We start from the raw sequence: 26,274 nt of genomic DNA, 5'->3' as shown, positions 1-26,274 counted from the left end.
CCAGAGCAGCACATGGAAACGTTTACCTTCCCGCCGGAGTATTTATCTACTTGCACTTTGACGTGCTTTCAAACTGCTAGGTGGGCAGGAGCTGGGACTGAGCAACAGGAGCTCACCCCATCGCGGGGCCTTGAACCGCCGACCTTCCAATCGGCAAGTCCAAGCAGCACAGTGGTTTAGACCACAAAGCCAAGGGACATGTACCCCTATAACAATTTAGCCTACATTATCGTGTAGCCCCTAACACGGCCCTGTATGACAGACCAGTATTATTATTAGCCCCATATTGTAGATGGCAAGACTGAGGCTCAACTAAGGCCTCCTAGTGAGTTTGCAGCAAAGGTGCCTGGCAAACTGGGGACCTTCCAGTTTATAGTTCAGTCTCTTGGCTCTTTTTATTTAGATGGTGTTTTGCATTGCAGTTGATTCAGGGCTTGCCCACATTTGAGCATCATTTGCCTGTTCATCAATGCCTTGAAATTAGATGGCAGCCCACAGGATGCGGGTGGCGCTGTGTGTTAAACCACAGAGCCTAGGACTTGCCTATCAGAAGGTCGGCAGTTTGAATCCCCGCGACGGGGTGAGCTCCCGTTGCTCGGTCCCTGCTCCTGCCCACCTAGCAGTTTGAAAGCACATCAAAGTGCAAGTAGATAAATAGGTACCGTTCCGGCGGGAAGGTAAACGGTGTTTCCGTGCACTGCTCTGGTTCGCCAGAAGCAGCTTAGTCATGCTGGCCACATGACCCGGAAGCTGTACGCTGGCTCCCTCGGTCACTGCTTTCTAATCTGTCGATTCTATTGCACCCATAAAACACCAGCAGGGAATGCACTTTGTTTTCACAAAATGTGCAAAGACACCCAGCCAGGTAATTGTAAATGTGCTTGTGCAGTGTGTGAGGGGAAGGGCCATATCTCAGGGTGTATGTCTTGCAAGCAGAACGTCCCAGGTCCAATCCCCCTCCAGGGAGGACACTTGGGCTTCCAGCCACTGGTATTCAGAAGCGTTGCTGCTTCTGACGAAGTAGAAATTAGTCTCCATCAGTCATGGTTAGTAGTCGCTGGCAGAGCATCCTCTGGCAGAGAGCATACTGGTTTATTGCAGATGCATGAAGGGCAAAACTGTCAAGGTTCGGCTCCACGGTCCTGTTTTCAATCTTGAGGATTCACACTAGGAAAGATTCCCTGCGCATTCTCTGGGATTAGGGGTTAAATCCTAGTTTCTGGTGCTGAGCCATGGGTCAGATCAAGCTCGGTCCTTAAACCTCAACGCAACGGGAATCGGGTAATCTGGTGAGGAGCGCCCACCCCGCGGAACGCCCGCGCCCCAGCCAATCAGAAGCTGCCCGCTCACAATCGGATTCCGCATTGTGCGCGGAACTCTCCGCGGGACGCGTTCTAGTAAGCGAGGCGCTTCTGCTGCAAGCGGAGGCGGAGGCGGGCGAAAGCAGGGGACGCGGACGCTGGCCTCATTTTCTGCCCTTTGGATGATGAGCATTTTCCCTTTCGTTGGCGGGCCTCTCTGAAAGGAAGGTAGAGGAGTCCGCCGTCGCGCAAGTTGCGCGGCGGTTAGAAGAAGACGCTTGCGAGATCCTGTCCCGCAGAAGAAGGGAGGCAGCGCTGCGGCTGGTGCCCGGAGGAAAGTGAGGCTTCTACTTAGCCCAGGCTCCGTTATTTCCCTTCCTTCTCCCCCTGTGGCTTGTCCAAATAATTGTTGTCAATCACATCTGAGCCCTCTTTCCCCATCAAGCCTCTCCTAATTTCCCCCCTATTTATGTGATCGATATTCAGGCTTCTTTCCAAAGCAGCATAGCTAAGGTCCCTGCCCCTTTACAGTTTCTATGCTGCAAAAAAAGCAGGCGGGAGAGTGGAACCAAGGGGTCAGTGCAGTTGAAATGAGAGACGCATATTTTTTTATATTATTATTATTATTATTATTATTATTATTATTATTATTATTAATTTACAGGTATTGCATTTACTGTATATCCCACTTTTTTCTTCCAGGAGCTCAAGGTGGCATACATGGTTCTCCCCCTCCTCATTTTTTTTAAATTAAAAAAATAAATTTATTTGTTTGATTTTTCAGATTAAAGTTTTACAATCACATATCCATCTGCTGGACTTCCCTCCTCCCCTTTGGGGGGTCCTATTCTTAATCATTTCCTCCTGCATCTTTTATGATAATCCAAATCTTTTACATCTCCCTTATGTCCAAAATTCACCATTAAACTACAAGTGTTATTCCAACCCTGCTAACGATTATTTATTTATTTCTATACCGCTTTGTATTTTTAATAAAAAAATCTCAAAGCGGTTTACAGCATATTAAACCTCTTCATTAGGGCTGGTGAGTCTGGGCTTCGCCCCCTAGGCCCAGGTGGATTTTAGATGTTTACAATGGTTTTTAGACTAAATTAGAAATTTTCCCCATCCCTAATTAAAATTTAGGTCTTCCTGATTTCTGGTTCTTCCAGTCATTTTAGCCCTTTTCAGGATAGTCCATCCACTTCATCTCACACTCCTCATTTAATCCCCACATCCTAGGTTAGGCTGAGAGGCAGCGACTGACATCCCCCCCCCCCCGATCATCAAGTGAGCTTCATTTGAACCCTGGTTTCTCCCAGGTCCTAGCCCAACACTCTAACCACTGCACCACACTGGCATGAGACTCCAACGGTGCTTGGAAGTGTGTGGGCAGTACCTGATGTAAAGGTAAAGGGTAAAGGGACCCCTGACCGTTAGGTCCAGTCGTGGCCAACTCTGGGGTTGCGGCACTCATCTCGCTTTATTGGCCGAGGGAGCCGGCGTACAGCTTCCGGGTCATGTGGCCAGCATGACTAAACCGCTTCTGGCGAACCAGAGCAGTGCACGGAAACGCCGTTTACCTTCCCGCAGGAGCGGTACCTATTGATTGGCAAGTCCTAGGCTCTGTGGTTTAACCCACAACGCCACCCAAGTTCAGGTGTAAATAGACTAAATGACACACCCATCCCACCCTGCTCTCACCTGCTCCCAAATTCTGGGCTTGGCAAACGTTAGTCAACCTTGCAACTCCTTCATGCCAAGACCTAACGAAATGTCTAGACTGACCCGCTTGGAATGGGTCGGTTTCCATAGAAATGGCAAGAAGAAGGTTTGTGCCCCCACCAGTACGTGCTCTCTTGTCATTTCTATGGAAACCCAAGTCCTGAATGGGTTGGACAAAGCTGAGCCATCTGTTGCACCCCCTCATTATAGAAGGAGAACAAGCTCTGTGATGCCATCAGGAAAATGTTCTCCTATTAAGCTGGGAGTGCCATCTGGGGTGATTTCGCCTTAAGGGAAGCAGAGGAAAGGGGGCGAGGACCAAATTTGCCAGTACGATGGAGCAATTGCTGGTGGGGTCTCGCTTCCGAATGTACATTTGCTGTTCTTTTCAGGGCACAGGTCTTCCTTCAAGAAACATATTACCTTCGTTTTGCTTGACGGAGGCGACTGACATCAACAGGAGAGAGAATGAAGGCATCGACTAAAATGGCGACTGGAACTACCTTGGTAACTCTTAGACTGCTCTGGAATGACTCTTGAAGACATCTTGTGTTTAATTACACGGCACATTTATTGATGGGCCCAGGTTGTCACCAACATCTTACAATATATTGAAAAGATGACATTGGTACCAGTGTTTTTTTTTCTCTTTTACTGAGGCCGTTTCCACATGTGGGTTTCGTTTTGGTTTTACTCATAATTGCTGGTCTGGGCTGTGGTTACATGCCTGACACACAATTTCAGATCAGGCAACTTCAGGTTCCAACTCTTAAATGGATTGGTTGCTGTGGGATGCAGGGCCTTTTTTCTCGTAGCCCCAGAGCTCTGAAACTCTCTTCCAAAGGATGTCAGCTGGTCTCCCTCTCTGACAGCAGAAAAAGATGGTTTTGTTTCCTCCCCCCTGAGTTCTCCACTGGTATCTCCACTGTTGCTGCTGCTGTTTTAAAACTGCCCAAATATGAAGATGCTTTCTTTCTCTGCTGGGATTTTGGAAGCTGGGGCCAGGGGGCCAGACGCTTGTGGGATTCCCAGTAGGGTAGGGCACCTGCTATGCTTCAGCCCCATCAAATGGCTTTTGTTGGTGGGAGATATATAGGAATCATCATCATCATCATAATTTATTATTTATACCCCACCCATCTGGCTGGGCTTCCCCAGCCACTCTGGGTGGCTTCCAATAAAACACTAAAATACAATAACCTATTAAACATTCAAAGCTTCCCTAAACAGGGCTGCCTTTAGATGTCTTCTAAAAGTTTGGTAGTTATTTTTCTCTTTGACATCTGGTGGGAGGGCGTTCCACAGGGCGGGTGCCACTTCCGAGAAGGCCCTCTGTCTGGTTCCCTGTAACTTGGCTTCTCACAGCAAGGGAACCGCCAGCGCTGGACCTCAGTGTCCGGGCAGAACGATGGGGGTGGAGACGCTCCTTCAGGTATACTGGGCTGAGGCCGTTTAGGGCTTCAAAGGTCAACACCAACACTTTGAATTGTGCTCAGAAACATACTGGGAGCCAATGTAGGTCTTTCAAGACCGGTGTTCTGTGGTCTCGGCGGCCGCTCCCAGTCACCAGTCTAGCTGCCGCATTCTGGATTAGTTGTAGTTTCTGGGTCACCTTCAAAGGTAGCCCCACATAGAGCGCATTGCAGTAGTCCAAGCGAGAGATAACCAGAGCATGCACCACTCTGGCGAGACAGTCTGTGGGCAGGTAGGGTCTCAGCCTGCGTACCAGATGGAGCTGATGAACAGCTGCCCTGGACACAGAATTGACCTGCACCTCCATGGACAGGGAGGTTTGAGCCTTTTGAGCTTAAAACAGACCCCACTCCCCTCTCTTTTCCCCTTCTGATCCGCCCCGATCCACAGCGCCGGAAACAATCCCGCTCCAGGAGCGAGAACTCTGACTACACGGAGAAGGAGAAAGAGATGATGGCCGAGATAGAGCTGAGGAAGCTGCAGCAACAGTTCCGGATCATGGTGGAGAATCGGAAGTCTTTTGGCATCAAGACTCAACGGCAGTTGTTCCAGCAGGAGTAAGTGGGGCAGAGTTTTGCGAGGGGGCGGCCACATGAAGGGACGGCCACAGGGACCAGAGGTGGGGCAGCTCAGGCGCAGGGGCCAAATGCGGACCCCAGGTCTCCCTGTTTGGCCCTCGGAACTATCCCCAGGAGTATAGCCCTTGCTTTTCAAAGGCAAAGGTGCCAAATCCGTGGGTTTTTTTGCCCCAATCCCCACCTGTCATGGCTCCCATCTGATGAAGGACATGGAATTACATGACGGTTTCTGCCAGAAGCTTTAATGACCACTGTGGATACGCTATTGACAAAAAAAGAAAATAAAAAATCTCTCCTATAGAAAAACTATGGAAACATTAGGTAAAGGTAAAGGGACCCCTGACCATTAGATCCAGTCATGACAGACTCTGGGGTTGCAGTGCTCATCTCGCTTTACTGGCCGAGGGAGCCGGCATGCAGCTTCCGGGTCATGTGGCCAGCATGACTAAGCCGCTTCTGGTGAACCAGAGCAGTGCACGGAAACACCGTTTACCTTCCCAACGGAGAGGTACCTATTTATCTACTTGCACTTTGAGGTGCTTTCAAACTGCTAGGTTGGCAGGAGCAGGGACCGAGCAACGGGAGCTCACCCTGTTGCGGGGATTCGAACCACCAACCTTCTGATCGGCAAGTCCCAGGCTCTGTGGTTTAACCCACAGTGCCACCTGCGTCCCGCTACGGAAACATTAAGACATTTTAAAAATATCCTAAAGAAAAAGCAATCTCAGCACAGTGGCGGCTCCTTTTCCCAACAACTCCTTGGGAACTCGCCTCCCTCTTTCCCATAGTGCACATTCCTTAACCACCATTCTGCACCTGTTCTGTTTGGGGCTGAAGGAAGGTCTGTGGTACATATTGCCATGTTGACTTAGATCAATATCACCAGCCCCAGACCCCTTTTCCGGACCAGACCCCCTCTTTCCGATGCCCACTGGCATTAAGACAATAGCCTCCCACTATGAGTTGGTTCCAGCGTCCAGTATTGGAGGCGCACTGTACATGGCGGCTCTGCTTTCGTTCCTGATGGCCATTGGCTGCCACTTTTTACGGATCCACCCCATCTCCTTTCAAAGCCATGTAGGTGAACTCCACCCCCCTTGCACCTGTGTCCCGTTGTGCGGAGAAGTATTACCAAACGCACGGCTCAGTTGTGGGCCTCCATTGGTGCATCTGTGCAGTGTTTGATGTGAGGATGCGCACTCTTAACCTCTTTCCCTCCTCTGCCGCAGGAGGCAAATCCACGCCTTGAAACAAGAGCACGGCGAGATCGATTTACTTTTGAGCCTCACCAAGTCGCCTCGGAACCTTTTCATCGACGACCGCAACTGCATGGAGCTTAAATTCCTTTTGCAGACCAAGGACGAATACGACGCCCTCATCAGAGCCACCAAGGCCTTGATCTCAGAACTGGATGACAAGGTGCATGGTGGGAAATGTCCAGAGGGGTGTGAGGTCTGGTCCAGTCGTGACCGACTCTGGGGTTGCAGTGCTCATTTCGCTTTATTGGCCGAGGGAGCCGGCGTACAGCTTCCAGGTCATGTGGCCAGCATGACTAAGCCACTTCTGGCAAACCAGAGCAGCGCACGGAAACGCCGTTTACCTTCCCACCGGAGTGGTACCTATTTATCTACTTGCACTTTGACATGCCAGAAGCGGTTTACAGAGCCAGAGTCGGTCACGACTGGACCTAATGGTCAGGGGTCCCTTTACCTTTACCTTAAATTGAATTTAGAACAGTAAGAAAAGAGAATAAGATAGTGAATAGTTGGAAATAATTTTAGATTAAGAATGATATTGGAGAGCTGTTATATGCAGATAGAATGAAATTCAGAAGGGAGGGATCTGAGGAAGTCAATTAACAATGTAAGAGAAATTGGGTTTTTAAGGGATATGTGTTTAAGATTCCATCTTTTTTGTTTTTCTTGTTTAGTACTGTATTGTGTTTTCTTTTGTGTGTTTTCTTTTCTTTTTTCTAAGTTATATTTATTATACATAACTGTGGATTTTTTTTTTGAAAAAATAAAAACAGATCGGAACAGCAGCAGCAACATTTGATGTGTCTGTATAGACTTGTCTAAACAGAAATGCTGGGGGGGGAGGCACCAAAAAGTGGGTGTCTATGGGGTGAAGCGACCTCGTGGGTAAACTGGTGCCCGAGCTATTCATATAAAGGTCTTCATGGATCTCTTTTGTTTCAGATCATAGAACTGGAGAACAAGATTAAGAAACAGAAAATGCTTGTCATCAAAATGAGGCAGGAGTATGATGGCAGGTGGTTGCAGAAGCAGATCCAGCTCTTGGACAACCGACTCCACCACGTGAGCTGTGCCCCCCCCCCGCCTTTGCTGGTCCAGCCCCCCCCCCCCTGAGTCCCACACCTTCTGCCTCTGCTGAGAACCAGAGTCTGCCTCCTCGGGGAGGTGGCAATGAAATAATCTCACCCCCCGCAAAAAACAAACATTATAAACCCAGTTAAAAGCAGCGGGAACTGTTTATATTCTGCTCCCAAGCTTCAGGGGAGCATTCTGCAACACATACACACTGTGCTGGTCCTGTGGGTTACCCGAGAGGCGAGGTCCAAGTCCGGTCCGTGGTCAAAGGTGCAATGTGGAGGCAGTCCATAGTAGCTGAAGCTGGGTGCAAGGCAGGGAGTCGGGTGAAGGAACAGGCTTGCAAGCAGGGAGCCAGGGCGGGTCAGGAGCTCTGGCAGAAAAGCAGGACAGGGTTCAGGCAGGAACTAGCAACCAACAATGTTGCTCCCGGCTTTTATCTGCCCCGAGGCATAGGGCAGCCCCGATCCTCTGGTGACTCGCCTCTCCTGGCCTGGCGGCGAGCACTCCTCCTGCGGGAACTTAGGTCCCTCTGCCTCTCTGCCCTGAGCCTCTGCAGCTCAGGAGAGGCTGGAGGGTTACTGGACCCAGAGGCAACCTCAGCGTCCTCTGATGGGGCTGAGAGTGGAGCACTTGCAGGCAATGGGTCCTCCATCACCTCAGGAGCCAGAGCAGACTCAGCTGATGCCTGCACCTGAGGATCCAGCACAGGTGAGAACCCTTCAGGCTCAAGCCCCAGCCCTGGCTCAGCTGGTTCAGGAGGCGGGGAATCCTGTGCAGGCTGGGATCCCTCAGGTTCAGCATCCAAGTCTGAATCCCAGGCCATCACACACACACACACACACACACACACACACACACACACACACGAGGGAAGGACCAGCAGTCTTGCAGGGACCCCAGGATTTGTAGAAGGACCCATTTATTTATTTTTTGCGGGTGGGGGGAATCCCAAGGAGGAGAAAATGTTGCACAATATCCCCAGAAGATCTCAGTGGCACAGGATGCTGAGAGTGGAGAGAAAAACTGGGTGGGAGGGATGGGGGACCTCAGACCCAGGGGCCAAATGTGGCCCTCCAAGGTCCTCTCTGGCCCTCATGTCTCTCCCCAAGCCACATTCCCTCTCTGTGGGTCACAACTCTCGCTACCTCTGCTTCACATCTTCCTGGGATGTGCCCTCGAATTCCAGCCAAAGTAAACATATTAAAAAACAACACCCAATCTAAAATCATGACTATTCCTCGAGACGGCACAGACTTATGCCGAGGTGGTTCAGCACCTCTTTGCAGGAAGAAGGTTTTGCAGTTTAGGACAGTAATAATAATAATATGGGCGGCTTCCAACAAAACACTAAAATACAATAACCTATTAAACATTCAAAGCTTCCATAAACAGGGCTGCCTTTAGATGTATTCTAAAAGTTTGGTAGTTATTTTTCTCTTTGACATCTGGTGGGAGGGCGTTCCACTGGGCGGGCGCCGCTACCGAGACGGCCCTCTGCCTGGTTCCCTGTAACTTGGCTTCTCGCAACGAGGGAACCACCAGAAGGCCCTCAGTGCTGGACCTCAGTGTCTGGGCAGAACGATAGAGGTGGAGACGCTCCTTCAGGTATACTGGACCAAGGCCGTTAAGGGCTTTAAAGGTCAGCACCAACACTTTGAATTGTGCTCGGAAACTGGGAGCCAATGTAGGTCTTTCAAGACCAGTGTTATGTGGTCTCGGCGGCCGCTCCCAGTCACCAGTCTAGCTGCCGCATTCTGGATTAGTTGTAGTTTCCGGGTCACCTTCAAAGGTAGCCCCACATAGAGCGCATTGCAGTAGTCCAAGCGAGAGATAACCAGAGCATGTGCCACTCTGGTGAGACAGTCTGCAGGCAGGTAGGGTCTCAGCCTGCGTACCAGATGGAGCTGATAAACAGCTGCCCTGGACACAGAATTGACCTGCACCTCCATGGACAGCTGTGAGTCCAAAATGACTCCCAGGCTGCGTATCTGGTCCTTCAGAGGCACAGTTACCCCATTCAGGACCAGGGAGTCCTCCATACCCACCCGCCCCCTGTCCCCCCAAAACAGTACTTCTGTCTTGTCAGGATTCAACCCCTTCCTTATTTTGCTCTTTCCAGCTCACGGTTTATTTTGACACCATCCTGATCACCAATGCCAAACTCCGCGAGGAGATAGAAAACCTCCAGTGCCGGAAGTCTGTCTTCGATACCATCTACTCCCGGCTTCACAAAGAGCTAGAGCAGCAGAGGAAGACAATGGACTTGTCTATTGAGCAATCGACGCAAGCCTATGAGCAAAGGTGAGAGCAGCCAGTCCCAGGTTCAAATCCCGCCAGGTTCAAATCCTGGGATCCGCCCCGCCCCCCACCCGAAACCCCGTAGAGATGCTACCAGTCGTTGTTGTTGTTTAGTCGTTTAGTCGTGTCCGACTCTTCGTGACCCCCTGGACCAGAGCACGCCAGGCCCTCCTGTCTTCCACTGCCTCCCGCAGTTTGATCAAACTCATGTTGGTAGCTTCCAGAACACTGTCCACCCATCTCGTCCTCTGTCGTCCCCTTCTCCTTGTGCCCTCCATCTTTCCCAACATCAGGGTCTGTTCCAGGGAGTCTTCTCTTCTCATGAGGTGGCCAGAGTATTGGAGCCTCAGCTTCAGGATCTGTCCTTCCAGTGAGCGCTCAGGGCTGATTTCCTTCAGAATGGATAGGTCTGATCTTCTTGCAGTCCATGGGACTCTCAAGAGTCTCCTCCAGCACCATAATTCAAAAACCAGTAGACAACACTGAACCAGATGGGTCAGTAGCATAGCTGTCAACTTACAGATTTGAAAATAAGGGACCAACAGCTTCGAAAATAAGGGATCAGCAGCCAAAAGAAGGGATCAACAATTACTTTGATAAAATACATATTTTGTTGCATGCAAATGGCTTTAGATACCTATTAGGTCCATAAATTACCATATAGCATATATTCAAGACAAAAAAACAGCAACAATTTGTTGTTGACAAAGGACATCTGGACATAGAAAGGGCCCCATTACCTTCAGTAGCTTATTTAAGGGACATCTATCAATAAGGGACAGCAGCGGGACATGGCGCTGGGATAAGGGACTGTCCCGCCAAATAAGGGACGCTTGACAGCTATGGTCAGTAGTGTGACTGTAAAAGGCAGCATCCTTGTGTTCCTGTCCTATTTCTGAACATGCATTTTCCTGCATTGCTGGGGGTTGGACTAGATGACCTTTGGGGACGCCTTCCAACTCTGATTCCATGATTTCCCCATCACCACCACTTCTGCCCGCTTCTAGGGTGGAGGCTCTTGCCAGGATCTCTGCAATGAAGGAGCGGCGCTGCAAGGACATCGCGCAGTTCAACATTGAGTTTCGGGAGCTGGAGCGGATCTACAACCATGAGACCAAGCTGAAGGCTTTCATGCTCATCAAGTCGGTTGACCGCTCAGAATTTGAGGAGCAGGCCAAAAAGGAAGAAGGTAGGGTTAGGGTTAAGGGTTAAGGGTTAAGGGTTAAGGGTTAAGGGTTAAGGGTTAAGGGTTAAGGGTTAGGGTTAAGGGTTAAGGGTTTAGGGTTTAGGGATTAGGGTTTGGGTTTGGGTTGGGGTTGGGGTTGGGGTTGGGTTAGGGTTAAGGGTTAAGGGTTAAGGGTTAAGGGTTAGGGTTGGGGTTGGGGTTGGGGTTGGGGTTGGGTTAGGGTTAGGGTTAAGGGTTAAGGGTTAAGGGTTAAGGGTTTAGGGTTAGGGTTAGGGTTGGGGTTGGGGTTGGGTTAGGGTTAGGGTTGAGTTAGGGTTAGGGTTGGGGTTGGGGTTGGGGTTGGGGTTGGGGTTGGGGTTGGGTTAGGGTTGGGTTGGGTTGGGGTTGGGGTTGGGGTTGGGTTAGGGTTGGGGTTGGGGTTGGGGTTGGGGTTAGGGGTTAGGGGTTAGGGGTTAGGGGCTAGGGGTTAGGGTTAGGGGTTGTTGTAAACAAAAATCTGCCCTTTCCTCCCCTTATGGGGTATCCAAGAGCCCATATGGACTCCTTACGTAGGTTCCCTATTGGTAGGAGAAAATAACAGAGGCCAACCAGAGAATATTGAGTAGCAAAGCAGCTAGTAAGCCTGATCTTTATTGATCTGTTGCAACAGGGTCCTCACTCACTACAAGCAGGAGGGAGGAGGAACCCAGAACAATGGTGTGCAAGCCCTTCTAAAGACTTTTGAAATTGCCCACCCCGTAGCTCAAGACCACCCCAAAAAACATCATACATACATCACAGAAGGAGGCGGTCTACAACAGAAATCCTGTTTGCCAGGATACCTGTTAATGGTCACTGATTGCTTTACCTGGGCAGCCTGGCCATTCTTTTGTGATGGTTAATACTTTTAGTTCCTGAATCCAGGTCATGGGCTCACCTTACACAAATACGTCCTTCAGACAAGATTTGTAAGCAAAAAGACAAAGGGAAGGTTTTCCCCATTTCCTTCCTCCTTGCAGACAAATATATTGAGGTCGATTTGGGAGAGTCAAAATGGCTTCAGGATTGATCTCCTGTACTATTTCAGACACGTGGTTTATATACTTGTGTGTGTGTTTGCCTTGTACATTTATAAACATTTATTTTATATTTGGGACTTTAGAATTCTTACAACAATATACTTTAAAGTTATGATTTAAAGGCTTGCTGAAGACACTCCTGTATTTATGAAAAGAATAGATTTAAAATTTCTGCTGTTAGGGTCTGCTTTGTATATTTTAGCGTTGCTCAGCCTTTGGGCCCCTGAATGTGTGAAGCAGAACACACTGGCTGCTGAAAGCGAGAGGACGGATCCTGTGGGCGGTATTCAGTCACGGTGCAGTCATGAAACTGGCTCTTATCCCGGCCTGTTTGGTTGCTTGACACCACAGCTTCCATGACTTTAAATTTCAGCTCTTTAATTGCTGCCTTTTAGTGGGTTGAGCAATTGATGATAATAATAATAAAATTTTATTTATATCCCGCCCTCCCCAGCTGAAGCTGGGCTTAGAGCGGCTAACAACAGTAAAATGATACAGCATTCTAAAATCAATTCATTATAAAATCAGTTCAAATCAAATTGATGGCAACCATTGGGCTAGAGTTCTGTGAAGAATTACCAAAGGAGGAGGTCAGGCTGTGCCTTTGCCAAAGGCCTGGTGGAACAGCTCTGTCTTGCAGGCCCTGCAGAAAGATGTCAAGTCCTGCAGGGCCCTAGTCTCTTGCGACAGAGCGTTCCACCAGATTGGAGCCACTGCTGAGAAAGCCCTGGCTCTGGTTGAGGCCAGCCTAACCTCCCTGTGGCCTGGGACCTCCAAGATGTTTTTGTTTGAAGACCGTAAGGTCCTCCATGGGACATACCAGGAGAGGCGGTCCCGTAGGTACGAGGGTCCTAGGCCGTATAGGGCTTTAAAGGTTAAAACCAGCACCTAAAACCTGATCCTGGACTCCACCGGGAGCCAGTGCAGTTGGTATAGCACTGGGTGAATGTGATCCCGCAGTGATGTTTTTTCATGAGTGTTTTGAGTCCGTGGGAGCGAGTTAGCTGGCTTGATGCCCGAGTCTCCTGCAATTCTTGGGGTCCTGGATCCAACAAGGGTCAAAATTGAATGGAGAATTCCGCTGTTGAGTTCCCCAGGCAAAGGGCATAAGAACCACCTAAGTATGGTCCTTTGTATAAAGAAGGAAGTAGCTTTGTGCCGGAGGGCAAATGGGTGGGTCCCCTCCTTCACCTGGCTGGTGGTGAGAAAGACCAAGACAAAGAGTGTGTGTGATCTGAGCCCGAAAAGGCAGAAGCCAGAGAGTGAGAGCCATGCTTGATTTCTGTTTAAATCCAGGCCTGTGGCTATGGGAGAAGCAAGACCTTCTTGGGGTATTAATGCTATGAACCCCTCTATCTTAGGCTCAGGTTGTATATACGTGTAAATAAACCAAATATCTCCATAGTCTCTGCTGTCCCACATTCTGCAAGGAAACACTAACCTGTCAGGAATGAGCCAGCTCCCAGTGAAGGTTTGCAGCCAACTGCAGTAAGCAGCCAGGAACAGGGAGACTTAGATGTTAGGCAGGGGAGAGCCGGCAGCGGCAGACTGCTGCTTTTCCTGACCTTGATGGGTGAGCTGATAAGGCAGTAGCTGAGAGCAGGCTAGAACACAGCCAAAGCTCGTAGGAAGCACAAAAAGGCACGAAGAGTCTCAGAGGCAGCCTCTCAGACCAGGGAGAGGGTGGACCTGATCCACTCAGTCCAAAGAGTCGGTGAATGGGAGGGCTGCTAGACAGGAAGCAAAACAAGAGACGTGAAAGTCGTAAGTTCAATATCTTCTGTAGATCCCGGAAGGAATCTTCAGAAGGGTCATCTTGTGTAATGATGCCAGAGGTTTGTTAGAGCCGTCCAGAGTTATTTTTTATGTCTTGGCAATAAATCCTCCTTTTTAATTATCTATGCTTACTGTGTTATCAACCTGGGATCCTGGACAGAACCCTAGGTAAGTGCCTGGAACCCCCTGGAGCCTTGCACCCCTCAGAGACTGAGGTGGCAAGAGACAATTTTATGAACCCTCCCCCTTGAATCCCTTCTAGCTCTCAAGGCCAAGAAGCGAGCCAAGACCAAGGGGGAGAGCTTTGAGAGTTACGAGGTTGCCTACATGCGACTGCTGAAGCTGACGGAAAACGGGGACATTGACCTGCTGGTGGAGGATTTCATTGAGAAGGAGGAGAAGAACTTTGCCTACTTCAGCTACGTCACCGAACTGAACAATGACAATGAGAGGCTGCAGAAGAGGATCGAAGACGTCCAGGTCTTCTCTCTGCCCTCCCCCCCTTCCTACGCCCCTCACTTGTCCCTGGTCTTCTGGCCCTGGCTCCCCAGGCTGGGCTCTGGGCTGCTGATCCTGCAGCAAGTGGGCTGTGTAATAATATTATTATTATTTATATCCCGCCCTCCCTGGCCGAAGCCGGGCTCAGGGCGGCTAACAACAATAAAATAGTACAACATTCCAAAATCATTTCATTATAAAATTAATTCAACTCAAATTGATGGCAACCATTAGGCTAAAGTTCTGTGAATATTGCCAAAGGAGGGGGTCAGGCTGTGCCCTAGCCAAAGGCCTGGTGGAACAGCTCTGTCTTGCAGGCCCTGCGGAAAGATGTCAAGTCCCGCAGGGCCCTAGTCTCTTGTGACAGAGCGTTCCACCAGATTGGGGCCACGGCCGAAAAAGCCCTGGCTCTGGTTGAGGCCAGCCTAACCTCTCTGTGGCCTGGGACCTTCAGGATGTTTTTGTTTGAAGACCGTAAGGTCCTCCGTGGGACATACCAGGAGAGGCGGTCCCGTAGGTACGAGGGTCCTAGGCTGTGAAGGGCTTTAAAGGTTAAAACCAGCACCTTAAACCTGATCCTGTACCCCACCAGTGCAGCTGGTGACTCCTGGATGGAAATAGCTTGGCCACAGCTGTCCATGCCCTGGTAACCACACAGTGCTGCAATGCCCTTGGCTTGGTATGGAGGCTGCAGCTGGCGCAGAACATGGCAGTCAAATGCCCACCAGCATGCAACACGTTGCTTGAGGGTCTGCCACTGGCTGCCAGTTTGCTACCAGGCCACAGTCAAGGTGCTGGTACTGCCATCTAAGGCCCTGCGCAGCTCAGAACCAGGTTGCTTAATAATAATAATAATAATAATAATAATAATAATAATAATAATAATAATTTATTATTTATACCCCGTCCATCTGGCTGAGTTTGTTAAAAACAATACAGCATTAAATATTAAAAACTTCCCTAAACAGGGCTGCCTTCAGATGTCTTTTAAAAAGAAGATAGCTACTTATTTCCTTCACATCTGAAGGGAGGGCGTTCCACAGGGCGGGTGCCACTACTGAGAAGGCCCTCTGACTGGTTCCCTGTAACTTGGCTTCTCGGGGTGAGGGAACCGCCAGAAGGCCCTCGGTGCTGGATCTCAGTGTCCGGGCTGAACGATGGGGGTGGAGACGCTCCTTCTGGACCGAGGCCGTTTAGGGCTTTCAAGGTCAGCACCAACACTTTGAATTGTGCTCGGAAACGTACTGGGAGCCAATGCAGATCTCTCAGGACCGGTGTTATGTGGTCCCAGCGGCCAATCCCAGTCACCATCCTTGTACAGTCATACCTCGGGTTACAGACGCTTCAGGTTGTTTTTTTCCGGACGCGCCGAAACCTGGAAGTACTGTAACAGGTTACTTCCGGGTTTTGGCGGTCGCGCATGCGCAGAAGTGCTAAATTGCGGTTTGCGCATGCGCAGAAGCGCCAAATCGCAACCTGCATGTGCGCAGACACGGCACTGCGGGTTGCGAATGTGCCTCCCGCATGGATCACGTTCGCAACCTGAGCATCCACTGTACCTCCCAGGAAGCAGTCAAGGACATTTTTCTTCTAACAGGTTTTCCCAGCTAGATAAGAGGGTCTACAAGTCTCTACTTGTTAGGGTTTTCGTTTTGCTTTAAGCCAGTCTTTCCCAGACTTGGGTCGCCAACTGTTTTCGGACTACAACTCCTATCATCCCTAGGAAGCAGGTCAGGGATGATGGGAGTTGTAGTCTTAAAAACACCTGGAGACCTAAATTTGGGAAACACTGTTTTAAACGTACTTTTTTGTGTGTTTTTAAGTGTTTTTAACTATTTTATGTGTAAATTGCCTTGAGATGGTGGCTTGGGAGGTGATTAAGAAATCAGTTGCAATAATAATAAAATAAAGAATGTGCGTGAGAGAAACATTTCAGGAGCTAAAATTGACTCATTGCTGCCACCATGTAGCCAATGAAGGGACTACAAGATGGCTAAACCTCTCTATCACCACCAGCTACTCTTTTGGTTGGGAGTTGGACCATAGCTGTCAAAGTTTCCCTTTTTTAAAGAGAAATTCCCTTATTCCGATTAGGATTCCTCGCAAGAAAAGGGAAAAGTTGACAGCTATGAGTTGGACCAAACCACTTGATGTACGCTCTCAAAATGCTTTCACCAACACCCAGCCATGAATCCCGGAATGCGCACCAGATTCCTTCTAAAAAGGAGTCTGCAACATCGACAGCTACAGGAACAAAAACAGAATTCTCTGATTAATCCATCCATTAAAAGATTTTATCTTGTTATTTCCATTTGCTTATACATATTCATGCAAAGGATGAAAGGGAAAAAATAAAACAAATAAATAAAAACTATAAGCATGCAAAGGAGTAAAATATTTTACTCTGATTAATCACCAGCTATGCTATATTATCATTAATACCCATTAATTTCCATTAATGGACCTGCAGTCTTTAATAATTATACAGCCTAGGCAGGGGGCACCAACTCTTTTGGGCCCCTGCGTGCATAAGTGGATATCTATTGGCGACAGACGGTTTCTTCTTTCAAGACTAGCATTGCACTCAGGTGGCACATAATTCCAACTTTTCTTTACCTAATAGTTTTCACATTTTATGTGATCTTTCAGATGAAGTGAGATCGAGGACTCAGCTATACAGCTGCAAATAAAACGTGTGTTGTAAGGTGCATTATACAAATGCGACACTAGATGGCGATAGTGAGCTGTTGCAAATTCAATATATTTCTCAAAACCTTTCTTTAAAAAAGCACTTTCACAATTTTTTAAATATGTGCCTAGATTCCACCCTACTTCTGGAAATCTAGTGCGGTTGGAGCGACACACATAGGATAAAGGGAGGAGCTACGTATGTTGCTCCACCCACTTTTGCCCCTGGCCCCGCCCACCAGCTGCATGTGGGCTCCCGGAAACTTACCAATGAGAAAATATGGCCCTCACAATTTTTGGGGGAAAGGTTCTGGACTCTCTGCCTGAGCCCCTTTGTGCCCTTCTGTGTTCTGTAGAATGAAATCAGCAAGCTGAAATCCGAGCACAAGAAGGAGGAAGACATCGCTCACGGCAACTTGAAAGAACTGGAGGTAAATGGCGCACATCTACATGTGGGGCTGACCTGGGGGGTCCTGTCGCTGTGGGGAAAGGCTGCAATGTTTGGGGCTTTCGAGTCCCATAGCTCAAAGGCAGCGTGTCAGCGTGTCCCGGGTTCAATGCCCAGTGGCATCTCCTGGGAGGGGTTGAGAGCTGCTGTCAGTGCAGACAGTGCCAGATTTACATATAAGCTAAACAAGCTATAGCTTAGGGCCCCACTCTCTTGGGGGCCTGGGGCGCGGGTGGCACTGTGGGTTAAACCACAGAACCTAGGACTTGCTGATCAGAAGGTCGGCAGTTCGAATCCCCACCACGGGGTGAGCTCCCGTTGCTCGGTCCCTGCTCCTGCCAACCTAGCAGTTCAAAAGCACGTCAAAGTGCAAGTAGTACCTTCCTCTGGTGGGAAGGTAAACGGCGTTTCCGTGCGCTGCTCTGGTTTGCCAGAAGCGGGTTAGTTATGCTGGCCACATGACCCGGAAGCTGTACGCCGGCTCCCTCAGCCAATAAAGCGAGATGAGCACCGCAACCCCAGAGTTGGCCACGACTGGACCTAGTGGTCAGGGGTCCCTTTACCTTTACCCCTGACCGTTAGGTCCAGTCACGGACAACTCTGGGGTTGCGCGCTCATCTCGCTCTATAGGCCGAGGGAGCCGGCGTTTGTCCGCAGACAGCTTCTGGGTCATGTGGCCAGCATGACTAAGCCGCTTCTGGAGAACCAGAGCAGCGCATGGAAACGCTGTTTACCTTCCCACCAGAGTGGTACCTATTTATCTACTTGCACTTGACGTGCTTTTGAACTGCTGGTTGGCAGGAGCAGCAACCGAACAACGGGAGCTCAACCTTAAAAGGGAACAGGCATGACTGTTGTGTGTCACATGCCTGTTTACTTCCAGCACAGTCTAGGAACTTCCGTTTGTATATAGCTTTTGTATTGCTGCTGTTTTGCTGGACACGAAGGGAAGCAGACATGTTTTTTCCTTTGCTCCTGCTGCTGAATAAAATGCTCCAATATACTGCTTACACATGGCTCTGTCCGCCTCTTCTGCTGTGAGAAGATTTACACATTCTGCTGATAGAGCGTGCACGGGTCTCTAAACGTATCTGAGGCTTGTGTCACTGATTGATGCTGTTCCAAGGGAGGCTGGTGATCGTCCAGCTGCCGGCCAGTGGCTGGAGCCAGCTGGGGGCCTGCCTAATGCCCCTGTCTCCCTGGCAGTATCCCAATAGCTCTGATGTTATGTACTGAGTTGAATAGGATCTAAAAGGCAGCAGCCTGATTGGTCCTAGAACAATAGGGTCCAGAATGCAGCAGTCTGATTGGTCCACAGGAGCCACCCAATCCAGTTCCAGGTGGAAGTAAATCCGCAACCTGATTGGCTACAGGTGAATCCCGGAATTAGCCAATCACGTGCGGCCCATTGTGTAAATAATGTATATAAAGCAGACATTCTGGGGGAACTTCCATTCCTCCTCACCGCTATGAGCTGAATAAAGAGCATGAAATCCACTCTCGACTCCGATTATATTTCACCTGACCACCTCTCCTTTGGCCCACAGGATAAGCTGCAGAAGACCACGGAAGCTGCCAACCTGTATGAGTACAAGCTGAAAGAGAACAGAAAGATCCTGGACCAGCTGAAGCAGGCGGTGGACTTCCTGTTCAAGAAAACTGGCTGCGATGCCACCAAGATCGGGGAGCACCTGGGCGAGACGGGGGAGATCACAGATCAGAACCTGATGCAGTATTTCAGTGAGTGACGGGGCCCTGTTGTTGTGTTGTTGTTTAGTCGTTTAGTTGTGTCTGACTCTTCGTGACCCCCTGGACCAGAGCACGCCAGGCACTCCTGTCTTCCACTGTCTCCCACAGTTTGGTCAAACTCATGCTGGTAGCTTTGCGAACACTGTCCCACCATCTCGTCCTCTGTCGTCCCCTTCTCCTTGTGCCCTCCATCTTTCCCAACATCAGGGTCTTTTCCAGGGAGTCTTCTCTTCTCATGAGGTGAGTATTGGAGCCTCAGCTTCAGGATCTGTCCTTGCAGTGAGCACTCAGGGCTGATTTCCTTCAGAATGGATAGGTTTGATCTTCTTGCAGTCCATGGGACTCTCAAGAATCTCCTCCAGCACCATAATTCAAAAGCATCCATTCTTTGGCGATCAGCCTTCTTTATGGTCCAGCTCTCACTTCCATACATCACTACTGGGAAAACCATAGCTTGAACTATACGGACCTTTGTTGGCAAGGTGATGTCTCTACTTTTTAAGATGCTGTCTAGGTTTGTCATTGCTTTTCTCCCAAGAAGCAGGCGTCTTTTAATTTTGTGGCTGCTGTTACCATCTGCAGTGATCATGGAGCCCAAGAAAGTAAAATCTCTCACTGCCTCCATTTCTTCCCCTTCTATTTGCCAGGAAGTGATGGGCCCAGTGGCCATGATCTTAGTTTTTTTGATGTTGAGCTTCAGATCATATTTAGACTATATCCAGACCATATCCAGACGGCGCCCTAGACCAGGCCCATCTCTTGGGTTGCTTCTGCAATGGACCCAGATGCACACCAGACACCAAAATCATCACGGGGCTGGCAACACCTCTGCAGTGTTTCAGGCACAGGATCTTTCCCTGGAGATGCCACTAGGATTTGAATCTGGGACCATCTGCCTGCCACGGAGGCACTCTGCCCCTGAGCTATGGCCAGATCCCTGGAAATCTCCATTGGGCAAGAACGTTCCACGTTGCTGGAATCCATTGCCCAGAAGCTCCAGCAGGCAGCACGGCCCATTGCTAGAAATGATGGGAGTTTTAGTCTAGCAAGATGTTTGAAGCTATCTGCCTTGCTTGGGGAGCATGGAGCTCTCTGCATGCTGTTTCTGGAGGTCCCAGGATGTTCTTGCAAGATCTTGCGGGGCTGTCAGGAACATCCCAGACCTTGTGCTCAGAGAGGGCCTTGCTTCCCAACTAAGGTGGAGAGCTTAAAAGGTTTTTATGGACCAGGAAAACCCATCCCAAAAAGAGTGTTTAAGCTTTCTGCCTTACTTGCATTTAATTTCTGGGATTTCAGCCCTTCAAGCAGCCTTCAACCATGTATGGTTAGAATGGCACAAGTTAAATGTGTGTTAAGTTAAATGTGTTACAGGTAGGTAGCCGTGTTGGTCTGCCGTAGTCGAAACAAAACAAAATAAATAAAATAAAATAATAAAAAAAATCCTTCCAGTAGCACCTTAGAGACCAACTGAGTTAGTTATTGGTATGAGCTTTTGTGTGCATGCAATGCATGTTAAGTAAACTTACAATTGCCACATTGGCCTCACTGTTTCTCCAAATTCGAACTGCGAAAAGTTAAAGTGCGGCTTATATTTATGACCTTACGGTATGCAGCCAGGAGCAGCGAGGAAGGGAGCAACTTATATTGGGGTATTTTTTATTTTTTCTTGCCCCCCATCAATTTTAAAGGTGCTGCTTGTATTCGGGTGCGGCTTATATTTGGGCCAATATGGTACAATCATAATAGTGGATGCATTGCAAGAAGCAATTGCAAGAAGCAATGCAGATCTGCTTGTGTTGCCTTTCAGCTTGATCTACTTTTCCCTGTGCACAGGCGCGGGCAAATGATTAGTGGGCAACTTAAGCTGCATTTTCTGTGAAGTCCCATTGTACAACACGGAGCTTGCATGCCATTCTCTTGAAGCAACTTGTGATTTTCAGTGCTCCTACATGCTTAGCTTTGGGAAAGACAGTGGTTAAAAAGACTCCCTTGCATGCAGATTCTGTAGCTCCAGGACACTGGCGACTGTGGGAACTATGGGATGTGATCCATGAGAGGCAGTCAAGTACAACATTCCTTGTAACGCTAGAGAAGACATGCGAGGGAATGTTTGGTCCAGCCAGTCAAAACTTCCTGTTCCTCCTGGCTGGAGCATCCTTCCTTTTGCATGTGATAGAAGGTGGGCGTGACCTTACCTGTCCAGGTAACAAAAGGACAAGTCACGCAGCACACCTCTTTCTCTTTGACTTCCTTCATCGTTTGACCAGCTTCTAGCTAGGACTGCTCTGATAGCTCTCAGCTAGCAGCAGCACTGGGATTATTCCCCCATATGGGGTAGATCCACATGTACATATTGGTAGCTAAGTCTGCCTTCAGGAATCCAACTGTGAACTGATGTGAGTAAACTTCTTTTGTTGACTTTGAATAAGATTGCCATGTCTTTATTCTTTTAAGAGGGATTCAAGGGAACTTACCAGGAATGTACAATTTAATCTGAGACAGGTTGAATGGTATAATAGTGAGAGGCTCACACGAGCCTGCAACCAGTTATCTGCTGTGCATCTGAAAAGGGGGAATGTAACTCTGCTACATAAAGGAACTTGCTAGCGCAAGTTAGGAAGGATATTAATAAACAATATATCCTCTCCTTCCACTCTGAACATTCCCACAGAAACAGCAAGGGGTCTTTGACCCCTAGTGACCTCCAGCCAATACGGCACCGCTCCTGAAGTACACCACTTGTCTCCTCCCTGCAGGCATCCTGGAGAAGAAAAGCAACGACCTCTTGCTGATCGAATCTTTCCTGCGTTACAAGGAGCTGGAGGGGGAGCTGGATTCGGTCCCCATGCTGAACCCCTTTTTGGGCGGCTCTGCCTTCCTGAAGAAACTGGAGACCATTAAGATTGCGCCACCTTCTTTCAGCGTCGATCCCTTCGCAGAGACGCTGGAGCCCTGTAAGTAACTGTGGCTCTGATGCAGAGGACAGTGAGGCAAAATGTTTCTAGATGCTCTCAATATATGCAGCAGGCCTGCAGCCAGGGGTGAAACGAGGCTCTATTTCACCTGGGTCAAAGACCCAGTTTGGTACCAACACCATCCCACGCATTTGTGTACACACACACACACAGGCTGGTAACCCTCTGGAGGCTTCACCCGGGGCAAAAAACCTGGCTAGCTCCCCCATAGCTACGACTCTGCCTGCAGCTTACATGTGATTTACTTGCACAATTGCAGCTCTTCGGGGGGGGGGGGACAAATAACAATAATAATAATTTCTTATTTATACCCCACCTGTCTGGCTGGGTTTATCCAGCCACTCTGAGTGGCTCCCAACAGAATATTAAAAATAAAATCAAACATTAAAAAATTCCCTAAACAGGGCATCCTTCAGATGTCTTCTAAAAGTCAGATAGTTGTTTATTTCCTTGACATCTGATGGGAGGGCGTTCCACAGGGTGGGCGCCGCTACCGAGAAGGCCCTCTGCCTGGTTCCCTGTAACCTCACTTCTCGCAGGGAGGGAACCGCCAGAAGGCCCTTGGCGCTGGACCTCAGTGTCCGGGCAGAACGATGGGGGTGGAGACTCTCCTTCAGGTATACTGGGCCGAGGCTGTTGAGGGCTTTAAAGGTCAGCAACAACACTTTGAATTGTGCTTGGAAAATGTACTGGGAGCCAATGTAGATCTTTCAGGACCGGTTTTATATGGTCTCGGTGGCCACTCCCAGTCACCAGTCTCACTGCTGCATTCTGGATTAGTTGCAATTTCTGGGTCACCTTCAAAGGTAGCCCCACATAGAGCACATTGCAGTAGGCCAAGCGGGAAGTAACCAGAGCATGCACACTCTGGGGAGACAGTCTGCAGGCAGGTATGGTCTCAGCCTGCGTACCAGATGGAGCTGGTAGACAGCTGCCCTGGATACAAAATTAACCTGCACCTCCATGGACAGCTGTGAGTCCAAAATGATTCCCAGGCTGTGCACCTGGTCCTTCAGGGGCACAGTTGCCCCATTCAGGACCAGGGAGTCTCCCACACCCGCCCCCTCCTGTCCCCCCAAAACAGTACTTCTATCTTGTCCAGATAGATGTCGCCGCCATCCATCCTCCAACCGGCTCCACTCACTCACACAGCCTTCACTGATTCTGATTTGAAAGAGAAGTAGAGCTGGGTATCATCCGCATAATGATGAACACCCAGCCCAGCCCCACTGATGAACTCTCCCAGTGGCTTCCTATAGATGTTAAAAAGCATGGGGGAGAGGACAGAACCCAGAGGCACCCCACAAGTGAGGGCCCAGGGATCTGAACACTCACCCTCCATCACCACTTTCTGGACACGGCCCAGGAGGAAGGAGCAGAACCACTGTATAACAGTGCCCCCAGCTTCCAACTCCTCTAGATGGTCCAGAAGGATGTTATGGTTGATGGTATCAAAGGCCACTGAGAGATCCAGCAGAACTAGGAAACAGCTTTCACCTTCGTCCCTAGCCCCCTGGAGATCATTGGCTAGTGCAACCAAGCAAACAAATGCAGAGCTGGGTAGGGGAGAATGGACAGTGGGAAGAGGCCATCCAAGATCTCACGTGACCATCCCAGAACTCTGTGAGCAAGGAGGAGAGCTTAAAAAGCTCTTTCCTTGCGGGGGTTTCTCATCACTGAAAGAGTTTTCAAGCCCTCCACTTTGTTTACTAGGCTCTGGGAAGGCCCCACAATGCCTCTGGGCAGCTCGTGAGTCAACCCGCAGCCTTCCAGAAGCCTTGCATGGCCATCCCAGAGTGTGGTGAGGAAGGGATAGTCTCCATGGACAGGGAAAGATGCTCCTGAACACCAGAGCATCTCCTGCTGCCAGCTGGCCTCCGCTGCCACCAGTCCTGTTTAGCAAAGGGGGAACTGAAATGCAAGTGAGAGGTTGGCAAACCGGCAGATCGTTTCCTGATCTTTCCCAAGGAAGACCCAAGTTTACGACGAGCTGAGCAAGGGGACGAGGGAGTCTTACTGGTCATCTGAAGCACGCTTGATCCTGGGCGGAGGGTGAGGAGGAGCAGGTGGCCAGGCTCAAATTCTGTTTTGTTGCAAGCTATAATTAAAAACCAAGCCTAATGTTGTGAATTCCACCTCTAAGCTGCAACCCCTTGAATTTCCCAACAGTGGAGGGTCCTCTGGACCACAGCACCCTGCGGGCCATGATCCTGGAGAACCTGGAGAGGGAGAAGATGAAATCGCTTAAAAACTCGGTGGAGAGAATGGAGGCCAGCCGAGAAAAGAAGAAGTATTCCACCATACCCTAAGAGGAGGCAGGCAAGCACCCCGGCCAGGAAGCCCAGGGATTCTCAGCCCAGTTCATAGACTATGTATGTGCGTATATATATATATATTTATATTTTAAAAAATACAAAATGGGATGGAGTACCAAAATGGGCTCTCTTTTGTAAACATAAAAGGTTATTAATAAAGGACACAATTTGACTTTTGCATTTCTACAGTCTCTGCAATTTTCTAACCTTTGCAATGTTTTATTTTTACTATTGGGACGTGGGTGGCGCTGTGGGTTAAACCACAGAGCCTAGGGCTTGCTTATCAGAAGGTCAGCGGTTTGAATCCCCATGACAGGGTGAGCTCCTGTTGCTCGGTCCCTGCTCCTGCCAACCTAGCAGTTCGAAAGCACGTCAAAGTGCAAGGAGATAAATAGGTACCACTCCGGCGGGAAGGTAAATGGCATTTCCGTGTGCTGCTCTGGTTCACCAGAAGCGGCTTAGTCATGCTGGCCACATGACCCGGAAGCTGTATGCCGGCTCCCTCGGCCAATAAAGCGAGATGAGGGCCGCAACCCCAGAGTTGGCCACGACTGGACCTAATGGTCAGGGGTCCCTTTACCTTTACCTTATGCTACTAAATACAAGCATCTGTCTGCTTCTGTTTGCAGTATAGGGGCAGAGCCACACATGCACCCACACATTTCTTTAAACCTTTTTTAAAACCTTTTTTTTTAAAAAAATCCTTTACCCAAAGTCTGCTTTGAGAGAGATGTGCTGCCGTACATTTGACTGAACTCAACCCCTGGAGAGTAGGGGGAGTTTTCCCCTCTAGAAATACGTGAACAGAGCTGTCCACCTTGACCTTGATGCGCCTGCAATGCATATTGATTTTTCTTTTTTCTTTTTAATGCTTGGCTTTTGCACAGCCAGGAGATTGGCTGGGTCCATTAGCCAGGGAAAACCCAGGGATCTATCCGAGCATCTCTTTGTTTCTTCCAATGACATTAGTGAAGCTAGGAGGATCAGGATGGGGCTGGGCTAGCCAATGGGAAGATCCTGGCAGCACTCAGAAGGGAAATGTTATGTACTGAGTTAGATAGGATCCAAAATGCAGCAGTCTGATTGGTCCTAAAACAATAGGATTCAGAATGCAGCAGCCTGATTGGTCCTAGAACAATAGGATCCAGAATGCAGCAGTCTGATTGGCCCTAGAACAATAGGATTCAGAATGCAGCAGTTTGATTGCTCCACAGGAGCCACCCAATCCAACTCCAGGTGGAAGTGAATCTGCAACCTGATTGGCCTACAGGAGAATCCTGGAATTAACCAATCACATGGGTCCCATTGTGTAAATAATGTATATAAAGCAGACATTCTGCGGGAACTTCCATTCCTCACTAGTATGAGCTGAATTTGTTGTTGTTGTTGTTGTTTAGTCGTTTAGTCGTGTCCGACTCTTCGTGACCCCATGGACCAGAGCACGCCAGGCACCTCTGTCCTCCACTACCTCCCGCAGTTTGGTCAGACTCATGTTTGTGGCTTTGAGAACACTATCCAACCATCTCATCCTCTGTCGCCCCCTTCTCCTTGTGCCCTCCATCTTTCCCAGCATCAGTGTCTTCTCCAGGGAGTCTTCTCTTCTCATGAGGTGGCCAAAGTACTGGAGCCTCAGCTTCACGATCTGTCCTTCCAGTGAGCACTCAGGGCTGATTTCATTAAGAATGGATGCGTTTGATCTTCTTGCAGTCCATGGGACTCTCAAGAGTCTTCTCCAGCACCATAATTCAAAAGCATCAATTCTTCGGCGATCAGCCTTCTTTATGGTCCAGCTCTCACTTCCATACATCACTACTGGGAAAACCATGGCTTTAACTATACGGACCTTTGTTGGCAAGGTGACGTCTCTACTTCG

General features: G+C 49.2%; 1 protein-coding gene across 1 annotated transcript; it reads left to right on the top strand.

Annotated features, from left to right (window-relative positions):
* Nucleotides 1–1,517: 1,517 nt before the first annotated feature.
* Nucleotides 1,518–24,573, top strand: LOC128419953 (coiled-coil domain-containing protein 63-like). The gene is made up of 12 exons (XM_053401269.1): nt 1,518–1,639; nt 3,419–3,533; nt 4,890–5,056; nt 6,307–6,496; nt 7,276–7,395; nt 9,530–9,711; nt 10,716–10,897; nt 13,991–14,208; nt 17,271–17,345; nt 18,910–19,102; nt 21,868–22,065; nt 24,256–24,573. The coding sequence occupies exons 2-12, from the start codon at nt 3,495–3,497 to the stop codon at nt 24,393–24,395; spliced, it is 1,704 nt and encodes a 567-aa protein (XP_053257244.1). The 5' UTR covers nt 1,518–1,639; nt 3,419–3,494; the 3' UTR covers nt 24,396–24,573.
* Nucleotides 24,574–26,274: the final 1,701 nt, after the last annotated feature.

Source organism: Podarcis raffonei, chromosome 8 (assembly GCF_027172205.1).
Source record: "Podarcis raffonei isolate rPodRaf1 chromosome 8, rPodRaf1.pri, whole genome shotgun sequence".
Lineage (NCBI taxonomy): Eukaryota > Metazoa > Chordata > Lepidosauria > Squamata > Lacertidae > Podarcis > Podarcis raffonei.
The sequence above is the reverse complement of the archived record's forward strand: the minus strand, read 5'-3'. Positions and strand labels throughout refer to the sequence as shown.

Coding starts and splice junctions, on each gene's coding strand:
- LOC128419953 (XM_053401269.1), top strand. CDS start 3,495: ATGAAGGCATCGACTAAAATGGCGACTGGAACTACCTTG. Junction 9,712..10,715: donor ACGCAAGCCTATGAGCAAAG/GTGAGAGCAGCC, acceptor GCCCGCTTCTAG/GGTGGAGGCTCTTGCCAGGA. Junction 14,209..17,270: donor AGAGGATCGAAGACGTCCAG/GTCTTCTCTCTG, acceptor TGTGTTCTGTAG/AATGAAATCAGCAAGCTGAA.